The sequence below is a fragment of the Sapajus apella genome, unplaced genomic scaffold (assembly GCF_009761245.1).
Source record: "Sapajus apella isolate SASKATOON/1434 unplaced genomic scaffold, GSC_monkey_1.0 scaffold12, whole genome shotgun sequence".
NCBI classification, from domain to species: Eukaryota; Metazoa; Chordata; class Mammalia; order Primates; family Cebidae; genus Sapajus; species Sapajus apella.
Genome location: NW_022436952.1, coordinates 27102171 through 27118622, shown reverse-complemented (window position 1 = coordinate 27118622; position 16452 = coordinate 27102171). Strand labels below are relative to the sequence as shown.

Sequence of the window (16452 nt, the reverse complement as noted above, 5' to 3'; positions counted from 1 at the left end):
TTTGCTTTATGATTATTTCCAACTCTGATCGTCTGTATTTGTTATCTATTGCTACATAATGAATCACCCACCAAACTTAGCAATTAAACATTTTTATCTCACACAATTTCTGTGGATCAGGAATCAGGGAATGGTTTTACTAGATTGTTCTGGCTCAGGGTTTCTAATGAAGTTGCAGTCAAGATGTCAGTTAGGGCTGTGTTAATCTGAAGGCTTGACTGAGGATGGTCAATCCAGTTCCAAGACAGCTCATTCACATGGCCGGGAAATTGCCATGGTGATGGGCATTGAGCCTTTTTTCCCTAGGGCTGCTTGAATGTTCTCATATTATGGCAGCTGGCAGAGCAAATGATCCAAGAGAAGTCAGGGCAGAATCCCTGGTAGATTTAGCCTCAAAGTGACATACCATCACTGTTTTTGTACTGTTAACAGTCAAAAATGAGTTAACAGGTCAGCCCTATCTGACCCGTGAGGGGCTACACGAGGTTATGCATAGTGGTAAGTGAGAATCATAGAAGCCCTCTCAGAAGCTGGCTATTACATCATCTCTAAGTTTGTAACAAAAAGTCTAGCAGTAAAGACAAAATCAACTATACCTTCTGAAGACTTGGTTAAGCATAAACTTCTGGATAAGAGTGGTTAACTCTTGAGTTTTTTTTCCTTCTTTTAAATATTTCTAGAAACCCTAATGGGTCTCCTAAGCGACTGCTTAAAGCTGGAGTCATTTCTGCTCAAAATATCTACAGCTTTGGCTTTGGGAAGGTAAGAGGTTGCCACTGACAGCCAGTGTTTGCAGTACTAACTGGACAATCATCGGGCCCATCTCCCACCTTTGTCCTACTCCTCCTTCCTTATCCTCACCAAAGTGTTGTTCTTTTCTTTTTTGTCCCTGTTGAGGGAAAGGTATCTCTCAGTGTTCCTGTCCTTACTAACAAATTGTGAAAACCCCAGATAATTCCCTTGGATGACCCTGGGTTAGATTTGAGTTTAGAAAATTATCTTTTAATTAATTAATTTTTAGTTTTTTATTTTTAATTTTTTATTTATTTATTTTTTTTTTGAGATAGTCTTGCTCTGTTGCCCAGGGTAGAGTGCAATGGCGCAATCTCAGCTCACTGCAACCGCTGCCTACTGGGTTCAGGCAATTTTGTGCCTCAGCCTCCCAAGGAGCTGGGATCACAGGTGCCCACCACCACCTGTTACCTGTATTTTTAGTAGAGATGGGATTTCACCATGTTCCCTGGTTGATCTCAAACTCCTGGACTCAAGTAATTCAGCCACCTTGGCCTCTCAAAGTACCGGGATTGCAAGAGTAAGCCACCTCACCCAGTCCTACTCTCCATTCTGTTTGTTGTGCTGAGGCAGCCTGGAGGGGAGAGGGAGGAGGAATATCAGATTTGGCCGCACACAATCCTGGGTGCCGTGGGGGCCACAGTAGGCTTCTCAGTCCCAGCCATGCCACTTGAGGCATCTGATTTCTTTCTGTGAGCTTCAGTTTCTTCAGGGAAAAGAATAAAAAGGAAAGAATAATAGAATCTTGAAAGATTTTTAGAAAGATTAAAGATAATAATTAAAGATTAAAGGATTGTGGTAAGGGCTGGTGGCTCACACCTATAATCTTAGCACTTTGGGAGACCAAGGTGAGTGGATCACTTGAGCCCAGGAGTTTGAGACCAGCCAATGTGGCAAAAGCCCGTCTCTATGAAAAACAAAAAAGGCTGGGTGCAGTGGCTCGTGCCTGAAATCCCAGCACTTTGAGAGGCTGCGCAGATCACAGGGCCTGGAGTTCAAGACCAGCCTGGCCAACATGGTGAAACCCTGTCTCCACTAAAAATACAAAAATTAGCCGGGCATGGTGGCGAGCGCCTTCCAGCTACTCGGAAGACTGAGGTGGAAGAATCACTTGAACCCTGGAGGCGGAGGTTGCAGTGAGCCGAGATCGTGCCACTGCATTCCAGCCTGGGCGACTGAGTGAGACTCTGTCTAAAAAAACAAACAAAAAACAAAACAAAACAAAATAAAATTAGCCAGATACAGTGGTGCATGCTTATATTCCCAGCTACTTGGGAGGCTGGGTTGGGAAGATTGCTTGAACCCAGGAGGTCAGGGCTGCAGTGAGCCAAGATTGTGCCATATGCTCCAGCCTGGGTGACAGAGTGAAACCCTGTCTTAAAAAGAAAAGTGCCCAGTGCATAGGAGTATTCAGAAAGTTGATAAATAGCAGCTGTCATTCTTTTAGCTGGCTGTTAAGATTCTGGATGTATTCTACTTTTCCTTCCTCTCCCCATAATTTGAGGCTATGCCTTGGTTTCAGTTTTATCTCACAGGGGCGACACAGATAGCCTATCTAGGATCTCTTCCTGTTATTGGAGAAAAGGAAGTGATTCAAGCTGATGATGAGCCCACTTTCTCTTTCTTCAGTGGCCCCTACATGGTCATGACCAAGTAAGTGGGGACTGGCCTGTGGGAGGTCTGATTCAGTTTCAGAGGAAGAGTGGGCTGCATGTGACTTCCTTATGTGTGGGGAGTTTCTACTCAAACACAGGAAACACAAGAACATCTGTCTAAATCAGGATTTCTCAGCCAGGACACTATTACCATTTTGGGCCAGATGATCCTTTGTTGTTGGGAGCAGTCCTGTGCGTTGTAGGATGTTAGAAGTCCCTGGTTTCTACCCACTAGTGTCAGTACTAGTCCCTTACAGCCCCCACAGCTGTGACAACCAAATTGTCTTACAGACATTGCCAAATGTCCTCTGGTGGGAGAACTGCTGCTCTGAAAGATTATTCATTACAATATTTTAATATCTCTGCTTGCTAAAGAATTAGAGGGCAACTTGGTAGTGACTGTCTTGCCTCTGATATAGGCCAAAGGTAATGAGTCCCCCTATAGAAACTGTCTTATTGCTGCTGCCTTTGCCTAAGTCATCACCATCCCTCAGCTGGACTGGTCTCCTAACTGGCCTCCCATTGACTGGACCACCCCTCCCCTACCCATTCCCCACGCTGCTGGTACCATTCTGCCTCTGAATACAAACCTGATCAAGTCACTCCCTTGAAATCAGTGACTTCCCACCACCTACACCTAAGTTCCCTAGGGTGCCTTATTACCTGGGGGTAGTGGGAGGGAGGACCCAGTAGTGCCCAGTGGTATTTCAGGTTCTATGTAGAGACCACATTTCTGGTCCTTGCTTAGGAAAACTCATTCACTGAAGAAGTGGCTGCTCAATCCTTTCTGTTGAAACTCTTTCCTGTCTTTGTAGCCTGGTGTGGAATGGGAACAGGGTCACAGTGAAAGAGCTGAATCTCCCTACCCACCCACACTGCAGCAAGCTGCGGCTGGCCGACTTGTTAATTGCTGAGCAGGAACACAGCAGGTGAGAAGGAGACCTAAGGACCAGGCCCCTTATAGGTCCAGGTCTCTCTATAGACCCAGGTTCTGGGCTGTTTAGCTCTGTGCCTAGGATGGGGAGCTCCAGCCCCTCTCAATCTCAGCATTTCCTGACTGTTGAAATTGATTGACTTGACTTCCAAGGGCTGCCAGGAAAGAGGAAGAGAAGTTAATGAGTAGCCTGAGCAGTGGGGACAGTGGTGGTGAGGGGCTCTGTCTGTCAGCTGCCCTGTAACCCACATCCCTGAATGCTGCAGCCTCCATGCAGGCCCTTCTGGTTATCCTGCTACAAGTTCTGAGTCCCACCCACTTTAGGCCCTGTGCCCATCAGAAAGGCATGTGACTATTCTGTTTTCATAGAGCATGGCTTGTATGAGATCCAGATGTCTGAGGATATATCTCTGCCATTGAGGACATGTTCATGGATCTCTGGACCTTAGGATTCCTGTGGCTGCAGAGTTAGGTCCTTCTGCTCTTGCGAGGACAGGCTCTTGATTTATTCATTCAGTGGACCCAGGCTTATCAAGGTGTCTCCTGAGAAGGCTCCTCAACTCCTGCAGGAGGCATCTAGAGAGGCTACATCCTTCTTTTTGTGGAAGTCGGCTTGAAGGGACCCAAGAAAGCTGAAGAACTCCAGCCTGGGCAACATAGACTTTGGCATGAGGCTGAGTCAGGCATGCGACCTTGGGTGGTGAATTCCTGACATATTTCCTTTTTTTTGCGGGGGGGGACCAACTCTTGCTCTGGAGTGCAGTGGCAGGATCTGGGCTCACTGCAACCTCCACTTCCTGGGCCTCAGCCTCCTGAGTAGCTGGAACTACTGGTGTGTGCCACTACACCTGGGTAACTTTTGTATTTTCGGTAGAGATGGGGTTTCACCATCTTGGCCAGGCTGGTCTTGAACTCCTGATCTCAAGTGATCTGCCTGCCTTGGCCTCCCAAAATGTTTTGATTACAGGCATGAGCAACTGTACCAGGCCCTGCCTTTCCTTGATGTTGGTCTCCTCGTCTCTAAAATGAGTGTAATGATACATTTCTTACAGGTGGTTGTTAGGATCTGAGATGATGTATGCAAACAAAGTGTACAGGAGCTCTTAGCCACATTGTCATTGTTATCATTGACGGATCTAAGCTCTCAGGTTCTCATCAGCAAGGGCCACAGATTCCAACAGAAACCCTCACCCTATCCTGTTTACTTAGAAAAGATTGTGTACAAATGGCATTTGTTTAGAATGTGTTCAAAAGGCCTACGTCCATTTTTTCATTATGTCCGCCTCTCCCCTGTCTAAAGCTTCTTTTCTTTTGCAGCAAACTCCGGCACCCCTACCTGCTGCAGTTGATGGCTGTGTGTCTGTCCCAGGACCTGAAGAAAACCCGCCTTGTGTACGAGCGCATCACTATCGGCACATTGTTCAGTGTTCTTCATGAACGAGTAAACCACTGTTTCCGTGGATTTTCCATTGCTGCTCTCCCAGTTTCTTCCCTCCCCACCCTCTTGCCTTAGCTGTGGCGATCCTATTTTTGCATGCATGGAAGTTAAATATCTTTTTTTTTTTTTGGGACAGAATTTAGCTCTTGTTGCCCAGGCTGGAGTGCAGTGGTGCCATCTTGGCTCACCACAACTTCCACCTCCCCGATTCAAGGGATTATCCTGCTTCAGCCTCCCGAATAGCTGGGACTACAGGCATATGCCACCACGCCTGTCTAATTTTGTATTTTTAGTAAAGACAGGGTTTCACCATGTTGGTCAGGCTGGTTTTGAACTCTTGACCTTGTGATCTGCCCACCTTGGCCTCCCAAATTGTTGGGATTACAGGTGTGAGCCACTGCACCTGGCGAAGATAAATATCTTTATTCTTTTGCTTTATAGGGGCTTTATAATGTACTGTTTAAGGCTGATAAGCACATGGTCAGAACTAGTATGGTTTTATTATTGTCAGTGTGCGTTTTTTTGTTATTGCTTCTTTAAACTCAAAGCTGTCCTTGTTCATTCCCCCTTTTTTATATGTATATGTATATGTATATATGAGACAGAGTCCCTCTGTTGCCTAGGCTGGAGTGCAGTGGCACAATCTTGGCTCACTGCAACTTCCATTTCCTGGTTTCAAGTGATTCTTCTGCCTCAGTCTCCAGAGTAGCTGGGATTACAGGCACCTGCCACCATGCCTGGCTAATTTTTTTTTTTTAGTAGAGACAGGGTTTCACCATGTTTGCCAGGCTGGTCTTGAACTCCTGACCTCAAGTGATCTGCCCACTTTGGTCTCTCAAAGTGCTGGGATTACAGATGTGAGCCACTGCACCTAGCCTGTTCTGCTTTTTTTTTGAGACAGGGTCTTGCTCTATTGCCCAGGCTGGAATACAGTAGTGAGATCATAGTTCACTGTAACCTTGAACTCATGGGCTGAAATGATCCTCCTACATCAGTCTCCCAGGTAGCTGGAACTACAGGTGCATGCCATCATGCCCAGCTAATTTTTCTTTTTTTTTTTTTTGAGACAGACTTCCTTTCTGTCCTCCAGGCTGGAGTACAATGGCACGATCTTGGCTCACTGCAACTTCTGCCTCCCTGGTTCAAGCGATTCTCCTTCTTCAGCCTCCCAAGTAGCTGGGATTATAGGTGCCCGCCACCACACCATTCTAATTTTTGTATTTTTAGTAGAGATGGGATTTCACCATGTTGGCCAGGCTCGTCTTGAATTGATCTCAGTTGATCCACCTGCTTCGGCCTCCTAAAGTGTTGGGATTACAGGTGTGAGCCACTGCGCCCTGCCCCCACCCAGCTAATTGTTTAATTTTTAGTAGAATTATGGTCCCGCTGTGTTGCCCAGGCTGGTCTTGAACTTCTGGTTTTAGGCGATCATCCTGCCTTAGCTTCCCAAAGTCTTGGGTTTATTGGTGCAAGCCACTGTGGCCAGCCTAGTCCTGCTTCTTTATGAGATATCTAAGAGTGCAACAGACCCACAAAACATAGACACCTTTTGACTAAGTATAATGCAGCAGCTACTGGCTTTATTTTCCTACATTTTTACTTGTGCTCCATCCCAGTTGTTTCTGTAGAGGCCTTTATCACTCCCTTCTCACCTCTGAAGTTTCTTTGGGGTTAGGAGACATCTTTCCTGTCTTATATAGAGTCTTTGGGATGGTGCTTTGGGCTGAAATGTAGGTTTAGAGAAATCTTGGAGTATTTGGGTTTTTTCCCTCTATGACTTTGTTCTAAAGACCCTGGATAGAAGTGAGGAGAGCCCCTCTAAGAAGGGTCCTTCCCTCAAATGGCTTGCCCTTTCTTCTGTCTCAGGACCTCCTGTTCTGTTTTTCCCCCTTGAGTGAGGATATTACTCTAAAGAGCATTTCTCTGGGGGAGAGACCCATTAAGACTATAGTCAGCCAGGTGTGTTAATGTTAGTAAATTTCTGTCCCTTTAGGGTGCACTTTCTGGCTGGTCTGACTAGGTTAGGGACTGGATTGGTTGTCTGCGTCCTGCCAGTCCTTTGAGCTTCCAGGTTCTCCCCAGCAGCTTGGGCTTGGACATGGAGGGGACAGGGCAGGTTTACTGGTGTTGTGGGGGACCTCTGCTGGCAGTTTTCCCTAGGCCAATCCTGAATGCACATACCGGACTTTGAGAAGTTTCTTTTCATTTTTTGTGGTGTGAAGCAGCTTAGCTGAGGAGAAGGAATCCAGGTTTGAGTTCAGGAGGCCTGAGTCGTTGGGATGTCAGGCCATTCAGTAGCCTCACTGACCATTAGGTTCTGAATCTGTAAAATGGGGATCCTTGGTAACCATGAGGATCATATGAAAAGACTTTGGAAATCACAAAACGTTCCACAGTGTCAGGGCCTCAGTCCTTTTTTTTTCTTGGCATTTTATCACTTTCTTGCAGCGGTCCCAGTTCCCAGTGCTACACATGGAGGTGATTGTGCATCTGCTGCTCCAGATCTCTGATGCCCTGCGATACCTGCATTTCCGGGGGTTTATCCACCGCTCCCTCAGCTCCTATGCTATCCATATCATCTCCCCAGGTGAAGCGAGGCTGACCAACCTGGAGTACATGATGGAAAGGTAGGCACAACATGGAGCAGAACTTTCTCCTGAAGGTGATCTCCCTTGGGGACCTCTCCTGTAGACACAGAATCTGATCTGGTGGGACTCCTCATTGGTGAGCTGAACCTGTCCATCAGTGGCTAAATCTGTTCCAAATGCCTTATCCCGTCTGCCAAGGCTAGAGGAGATATTTATTTATTTATTTATAATTTTTTTATGAGACAGAGTCTTGCTCTGTCGCCAGGCTGGAGTGCAGTAGCGTGATCTCGGCTCACTGCAACCTCAGCTTCCCAGGTTCAAGCTATTCTCCTGCCTCAGCCTCCCGAGTAGCTGGGATTTTGGCATGTGACACCATGCCAAGCTAATTCTGTATTTTTAGTAGAGGTGGGCTTTCACCATGTTGTCCAGGATGGTCTCAATCTCTTGACCTCATGATCCACCTGTCTCGGCCTCCCAAAGAGCTGGGATTATAGGCATGAGCCACTGCACCTGCCCTGGAGACACTTTAATAAACATTTAACAAGTAAGAGCTCACATTAGCCAATGTGTATAAATGCTGTAATTATTGACTCCAAAATTTTCAGCGGCTTTTAACACAATGAGGTGTATTTCTCACTCTTGTTGCAATCCAGCGTGTGTTGGAGGTGGGGACAGTGTTCTCTGTCACTCCAGTCTGTAGCTTCACCAAGTTCTAGGCTTTGATCCCCCACTGCATTCTTTGCACTGCCAGTCAGCAGGCAAAAAAAAAAAAAAAAAAAGAACATGGAGGGGACACAGTGGGGTTTGGGGCCAGTCTGAAATAGGTACATTACTGCCTCTTACTTTGCAGTGGCCAGAGCCTGGTCACCTTTTACTGGAGGGAGGCTGAGCTGTGCCTTAGCTGTGCATCCTGGAAGGAGAGAAGGTGATGGGTGCTAATCAGCCTAATGGTCTGTCACATCTCCTACATCTGGGCCAGGCACTGGACTGGATGGACATGGAAGGCATTCTCTGCCCTCAAGGGGCTCAGCACAGTGAGAGAGGCAGTGAATATTCGGGAGTTGGTAGATGGGCTTAATTTCCTATTGGCAGAAATCCAAGTCCTCCTGAGAGCCCCCAAGATTTGAGAGGCAGAGGCTCTCCCCTGTGCTTCCTTACTGCTATCCACAGCTCTGAGCCTTTGGGCCAGTATTGGTTCTGCTCTTCTGTGAGGCCTCAGCCACTGGGCACACCCCTTGCCTAAACCCACCTACCTCCTCTTACCCTTGTCTTCCACCTACCTATCACTGATGCTTAGTTTCCTGTCTCTTACCAGGTCTTTGCTTGTCACATACTCTGTAACTTCTCTCAAAGATGAAAAGCTCCATGAGGCAGGGATTTCTGTTTTATTCACTGCTATATTTCAAATGCCCAGAACAGTCCTTTGCACATGTGCACTCTCCATATGTTTTTTGGCTCTCACTTTCCCGGACCTGGAGTGCCGCTTGTCCCTCTGCATGGAGAGGAAGCAGAGGCCAGGTTGTTCTTGGCCTTGTGTGCCCTGGTGAGGAGTTTGAATTTTATCCTAAGAACATTGGGATGCTGTGTTCTTAGGATAGGATTTTTTTGAGCATTATAGTGTCATAGGTGATTTGTAGGTTAAGATCCTCCCTCTTGACCAGGCATGGTGTCTCACACCTATAATCCCAGCACTTTGGGAGGCTGAGGTGGGCAGGTCATCAGAGGTCAGGAGTTCGAGGCCAGCCTGACCAACATGGAGAAACCTCGTCTCTACTAAAAATATAAAATTAGCCAGGCATAGTGTCAGGTGCTTGTAGTCTCAGTTATTCGGTAGGCTAAGGCAGGAAAATAGTTTGAACCCGGGAGGTGGAGGAGGTTGTGGTGAGCCAAGATTGCACCATTGCATTCCATCCTGGGTGATAAGAGCAAAACTCCATCTCAAAAAAAAAAAAAAAAAATCCTCCGTCTTGCTCATATGTATGGAAAGGGGCTGTGACTGGGCAAGAGAAAGCAGGGGAGCTGTTAGGGTGTGACTGGAGCCATGACACTTTTCTAGATGGGAACAGGCAGATGACTGTCACTAGTTGAGCTGCTCAGCCTCACATATGGTCCATTCTTAATCTATTGAGTTAAAAGCTTTCAGGGTCTCTTCGTTGCCTGCAGGATTAAGTCCAGACCCCTTTGCAGGGAGCAGAAGCCTCCCCAAGTGGGAGTCTACCCGTTGTGCCAACCTCATAACTGCCCTGCTCCCTCCTGACCATTGAAGGCACTTTCACTACACTGCTCTCTGCATCTGGAATACCTGGCACACACTGCTTTTGCCTTTTAAACTCATTTCAGACACACTCTCTGTGAAGTCTGTACTGATGCCCTCATCCCCTGAGGCACTTTGCATATTCCTCTCCTCAAGTGTATCACCCAAGTTTACCACAGTTATTTCTCTCTCTTTCTTTCTTTTTTTTTTTTTGAGACAGAGTCTCCTTTTGTTGCCAGGCTTGAGTGCAGTGGCATGATCTTGGCTCACTGCAACCTCTGCCTCCTGGGTTCAAGCGATTCTTCTACCTCAGCTTCCCGAGTAGCTGGGACTACAGGTGCACGCCACCATGCCCAGCTAATTTTTGTATTTGTAGTAGAAACAGGGTCTCATCATATTGGCCAGGCTGGTCTCGAACTCCTGACCTTGAGATCCGCCCGCCTCAGCCTCCCAAAGTGCTGGGATTACAGGCTTCAGCCACCATGCCTGGCCATACCACAGTCATTTCTATACAAGTGTGTCTGCCCCACCAGAAGGGGAGTTCATCACCAGCTCTGGGCCTGCCACATGTCGTAAGTGCTCAGTAAATGTTTTATTTGTTTATATTTTGAGACAAGATTTTGCTTTATCACCCAAGCTGGAGTGCAGTGGCACAATCTTGGCTCACTGCAACCTTCCAATGTCAAGCGATCTTCCTACCTCAGCCTCCTGAGTAGCTGGGACTATAGGCACGCACCGTCACATCTGGCTAATTGTGTTTTTTATAGAGACAGGGTGATGCCATGTTGCCCAGGCTGGACTTAGACTCCTGGACTCATGCAGTCTGCCTGACCTGGCTTCCCAAAGTGCTGGGATTACAGTTGTGAGCTACCATGCCCAGCCTTCTTTTTTGGGGATCAGGGACACAGGATCTCTCTCTTTTGTCCAGGTGAGAGTACAGTGGCTCACTACAACCTCAGTCTCCTGGGCTCATGCAATCCTCCTGCCTTGGCCTCCTGATTACAGGCATGAGCCACTACGCCTGGCCAGTAAATGTTTCTTAAATGATTAGATGATCTAGTTGAAGGAAAAACTTGAAATGGTTCAGAGCAGGGTTATCTCCTCTGGCTCTGTGTTCAGGAGCAGTGGAAGCCAAGAGGTGTAGACTGTTGTCAGTGATGGAATGCCATCTGCTGTTGAGAGAAAGGTACCGCAGTTTCTTCTACTCTTGCTCTTCTATAGGAATGTGCATCCTAGAGTGAAATGGAGCTTTGGAGATGGCCCAGCCCAATGCTATTCTTTTATAGTTGAGGAAATTGAGGCACTCAAGAGTGAAGCAATGGTGTGAAGTTATCCAGTTCGTTTGAGACACAGATGGGGCTAAACCAGATGATAGAGGATGTCTCCAGGATATAGGGGCAGGATGGATTGGTGGTTGAGGACAGGAACACCAGCCAAGAGACCATGAGACAGGGCCTGGTGGTGACCATGGAGCCAAAATGGGAGGAAATGAAGTGAAATACATGAAGCTTCTGGGGTCAACAGCTGGCCAATTGAGGGGGTAGGAGGTAACCCAGGGTCTGTGAATATCTATGAATGACCTTGGGATGGAACTTGAGGTAGAAGTGTCAGAAATATCAGTCAGCAAGCCACTGCAGGTGTAACAACATACCCTATTTAGAAAGCTGATAACATGAGTGGATTATTCACTAACCTTCAATCCCATATTTAGTTTTGGTAACTCTACTAGGACCATCAGTTTGTTGAATGTTACTGTCAAGGATAGTGTTCCGTTTCTTGGTGTAAAAGTGATACAGCTGTTTCTCCTACCCTTCAGCTCTGTTTTTTTTTTTTTTTTTTTTTTTTTTTTTTACGGGGTCTTGCTCTGTTGCCTAGGCTGGAATGCGGTAGCGCGATCTCAGCTCACAGCAACCTCTGCCTCCCGGATTCAAGCAATTCTCCTGCCTCAGCCTCCCGAGTACCTGAGATTACAGGCACGTGCCACCATGCCTGGCTAATTTTTGTGTTTTTAGTAGAGATGGGGTTTCGCCATGTTGGCCAGGCTGGTCTTGAACTCCTTACCTCAAGTGATGTATCTGCTTTGGCCTCCCAAAGTGCTGGGATTATAGGCATAAGCTGCTGCACCTGACCTTTTTTTTTCTTGAGATGGAATCTTGCTCTGTTATCCAGGTTGGCAGTGGCATGGTCTTGGTTCACTGCAACCCCCGCCTTCCGGGTTCAAGCATTCTCCTGCCTCAGCCTCTTGAGTAGCTGGGATTACAGGTGTGTGCCACCACACTCGGCAAATTTTTGTATTTTTAGTAGAGAGAGGTTTTCACCATGTTGACCAGGCTGGTTTCAAACTTCTGACCTCATGTGATCTGCCTGCCCAGCCTCCCAAAGTGCTAGGATTACAGGCGTGAGCCTCCGCACCTGGCTGAGCCACCATGCCCGGCCTCAGCTCCTTCTTAATGGAATCTTTAGAACTGGAATTGACCTTGTAAGCAGTGTCACATAGCTGCAGCCTAATGTAATTTTAACGATGCCAGAACTGAAGTTAAGAAAAATAACTGTCCTAGAGTAACAGCAAGAAAAGAAGACCCCCAGCCCCAGCTAGCTTTAACAGAGAAGGAAGAAGGGATTGTAAGAGAGAAAGGAATTAAAAGAGAAAGGATTTAAATCATTGTTATAAGTGACTTGTCTCTTGCCAGGGACTTAGACAACACTGGGAGGCTTGTCAGGGTAGGTGGGTTTCAGTGTTTCTCTTGGAGAATTGCCCTCCAACTTGGAAAGCCAAGCATGGTAGTTCTCAGAATATATCTCTGACAGAGGCCGGGTGTGGTGGCTCACACCTGTAATCCAAGCACTTTGGAGGCCAAGGCGGGCAGATCACCTGAGGTCGGGAGTTCAAGACCAGTCTGACCAACATGGTGAAACCCTGTCTTTAAAAAAAAAAAAAAAAAAAAAAGAATATGTCTCTGACAATAAAGCACACCATTGTTTTTTCTGTGATACAAATATAATTTGTATTAATTTATTAATTTAATGTATGATTATATAATGTGTTTGCAAGTATATTAAATTTATGTAAATGTTTAACATATTTGCTTTTTTGTTTGTTTGTTTTTTGAGATGGAGTCTTGCTCTGTCACTCAGGCTGAAGCACAGTGGTGCAGTCTCAGCTCACTGCAACCTCTTCCTCCTGGGTTCAAGCAATTCTCCTGCCTCAGCCTCCTGAGTGGCTGGGATTTTATAGGCCTGTGCCACCATGCCCAGCTAATTTTTCTCTTTTTAGTAAAGATGGGGTTTCACTATGTTGACCAGACTGGTCTTGAACTCCTGACCTCAGATGATCCACTCACCTTGGCCTCCCAAAGTGCTAGGATTGTAGGTGTGAGTCACTGCACCCGGCCTGCATATTTTTACTATATAAATATTTACATATTAAATTTATATACATATCCACACTATTTACACTATGCCAGGCCATGCCTGACTATTCAGCAATACAACTAAAGTCAGTACTATCTTTTACACCTTCATGACTTTGTGAACTCACTGCCCTCTATGAAAAGACTTGCTGCAAGAAACTTTATTTAGGGAAGTTTGCTCAAAGTCTGAGAAGCCCATCTCATCCTCTAAAGTCTATCCTTTTGCCAGACCAACAAAAAGCTTGCTGTCGCTTGCATTTTAAAAACTTAATTCTTAATTATCAACTGACAGTCATTAACTCTTTACTGAATGCCTCCCATGATATTCATGCTAATTCTTCTTCTTTTTTTTTTTTTTTTGAGATGGAGTTCCACTCTTGTTGCCCAAGCCGGAGTACAATGGTGCGATCTTGGCTCATTGCAACCACTGCCTCCTGGGTTCAAACAATTCTCCTGCCTCAGCCTCCTAAGTAGCTGGGATTACAGGTGTGTGCCACCACGCTTGGCTAATTTTTTGTATTTTTAGTAGAAATGGGGTTTCACCATGTTAGCCAGGCTGGTCTCGAACTCCTGACCTCAGATGATCCACCCGCCTCAGCCTCCCAGGGTGCTGGGATGACAGGTGTGAGCCACTGTGCCCAGCCTTCATGCTAATGTTTGTTTTTGTTTTTTTTTTTTTTTAAACGGAGTCTCACTCTATTGCCAGGCTGGAGTGCAGGTTGCTCACTGCAACCTCCATCTCCTGGGTTCAAGTGATTCTCCTACCTCAGTCTACCAGTAGCTGGGATTACAGGCACACGCCACCACGCCTGGCTAACTTTTTATATTTAGTAGAGACGGGGTTTCACCTTGTTGGACCAGGATGGTCTCGATCTCCTGACCTTGTGATCCACCTGCCTCAGCCTCCCAAAGTGCTGGGATTACAGGCGTGAGCCAAGATGCCCAGCCCCTTCGTGCTAATTCTTTACATGAAAGAGCGCTTTATGGCTCACGGAGTGTTTCTGCATCCGTGATCTCATTTGATTCTCATGATACCTGTGGGTGGAAGTCAGTGCTGAGTTTACCCTGAGGGCTCTTGCTGGGCCAGAAGACATTTAGGATGCTCTGACTTAGCTCTTAAGGAGTCTGTTTGGGAAGATGAGTTTTTTAAGCAAATAAGTGAACCTTTGAGTACTGAACTGAGAGGGCCCATCCTAAAAGGGCAGGAGTTCTGAAAAGAAGCAATCATGAGGAGTTGGGGAAGTCCCAGATGGCTTTAATAAAGCAGATGGGTCTTGAGGGGGGATATTTGAAGAGCTTACATTCATTTATTCAACAGCAAGCATCAAGGCCCTTGCGAAAGCCCAGGGGTACAGTGATATAAAGGCAGATGAGGTGCTTACTGTCATGGAGCTGACTCTCTAGAATGGAAGAGAGACTGATAATAAACTAAATAAATGAACATGCATTCAAATAACAAGTGCTCTGGAACCAATAAAATGAGACTACTTTAGATGGTTAAGGAGGGCCTCCTTGAAGAAGTGACTTTCAGACAAATAATCTAAGTCACAAGAAGCAGCTAGTCACTCTAGGATCTGTGGGCAGGGCATACCTGGCAGAAGCTGCCAGTGCAAAGACGAAGTGGTAATGTGCTCGGTATGTTGGAGGAACCGAAAGAAGGCTCCTGTGACTTGAGTGAAGTGGGTAAGCAGTAGAGTTGCCACATGAACTCAGGGTGAGGGCCTGGGTGGAACAGTAAGGAATTGCAGGTGTTGGAACAGCTCTGAAGCAGCATGGTTTAGCTCAGTGTCTAGCTAGGTTTACAGAAGCTCAAAGAGGTTGTCAGCCTTCAGAGGCAAAGTTTTCACAAATGCAGTGTGTTGATTAAAAGAACCACTCACCTGGCTAACATGGCGAAACCCTGTCTCTACTAAAATACAAAAATTAGCCTGGCCTGGTGACACACACCTATAAGCCCAGCTACTTGGGAGGCTGAGGCAGGAGAATCACCTGAACCCAGGAGACGGCAGAGGTTGCAGTGAGGCGAGATCATGCTACTGCTCTCCAGCCTGGGCAACGGGAAGACTCTGAATGAATGATTTGATTAATAAAAGGCCCTTTAAGGCATGAGCCCTGCCTTGTGTGTTTCCTTCCATAGCCAGGATGGAGGTGTACAGAGGGACCTGACTCAAGTGCCCCTCCCTACCCAGCTGTACAACTGGGCCGCACCAGAAGTGATCTTACAGAAGGCAGCCACAGTGAAGTCGGACATCTACAGCTTTTCTATGATCGTGCAGGAGATTTTAACAGGTAGATCAAGATCATTAATGGTTGACCAAAGTCCCTATTCTTAGGTTGTATTTTTCTCCCCGCCAGGAGTTACTTACTTTTATGAAAGTAGAAGACTTATTAAAAAGAGATTCCTTGGCCAGGCGTGGTGGCTCATGACTGTAATCCCAGCACTTTGGGAGGCTGAGGTGGGTGGATCACAAGGTCAGGAGTTCAAGACCAGCCTGGCTAACATGGTGAAACCCTATCTCTACTAAAAATACAAAAATTAACCGGGTGTGGTGGTATACGCCTGTAGGTCCAGCTACTCGGGAGGCTGAGGCAGGAGTATCACTTGAACGTGGGAGGTAGAGATTACAGTGAGCCAAGATTGTGCCGCTGCACTCCAGCCTGGGCAACAGAGTGAGACTCCGTCTCAAAAAAAAAAAAAAAAAAAAAAAGGGATTTCTTAAGGAAACCTTTTTGTGCTTACAGAAAATATAAGATGATTGCCTAGAAATATTTGTCTTTTAACTATTCTTTAAGACTCAGCAAACTGGGCGAGGTGGCTGATGCTTGTAATCCCAGCACTTTGTGAGGCCAAGGCAGGCAGCTCACCTGAGGTCAGGAGTTGGAGACCAACCTGGCCAACGTGGTGAAACCCTGTCTCTACTAAAAATACAAAAATTAGCTGGGCATGCACCTGTAGGCCCAGCTACTCAGGAGGCTGAGGCAGGAGAATCTCTTGAACCTGGGAGGCAGAGGTTGCAGTGAGCTGAGGTCGTGCCACTGCTTCCAAAAAAAAAAAAAAAACTTAGCAAAGCCCACCCATCTGCTTGTCAGTGATAATTCATTTAGTCCAAGCAAAATTTTTAATCTGAATATTGGTATCAATACTTAGGATCTATGTTAGGTATCCCTTGAGAACTTGTAAATTAGGGGGAAAGACTAGCCTCTGAGAAGTAAACTGTGAAATTAAACACACCCAGGGTCCAGTAGTTGTATCAACAGTGTCATTTGAAAGAAATGGATGTCCTTCCAATCCCACAGCTCTGATGTGAAGAAAGTAGTCACATCTGAAGATGGAAGGAATCCTTCAAGAAAAAGACACACACACACACACACACACACACA

At 46.4% G+C, this 16452-nt stretch overlaps 1 protein-coding gene across 12 annotated transcripts in view; it reads left to right on the top strand.

Annotated features, from left to right (window-relative positions):
- TEX14 (testis expressed 14, intercellular bridge forming factor) overlaps positions 1-16452 on the top strand; it is a 73289-nt gene that overhangs the window by 20672 nt on the left and 36165 nt on the right. For all 12 annotated transcript variants that reach the window (XR_004269688.1, XM_032280665.1, XM_032280656.1 and 9 more), the window contains exons 5-10: positions 681-762; positions 2315-2445; positions 3263-3376; positions 4699-4822; positions 7268-7446; positions 15209-15360. Coding sequence is in view for 11 of the 12 variants with exons in the window: in XM_032280665.1 (XP_032136556.1) it covers positions 681-762; positions 2315-2445; positions 3263-3376; positions 4699-4822; positions 7268-7446; positions 15209-15360 (782 nt within the window). In the remaining variant the exon portion in view is untranslated. The remainder of the gene's footprint in view (positions 1-680; positions 763-2314; positions 2446-3262; positions 3377-4698; positions 4823-7267; positions 7447-15208; positions 15361-16452) is intronic.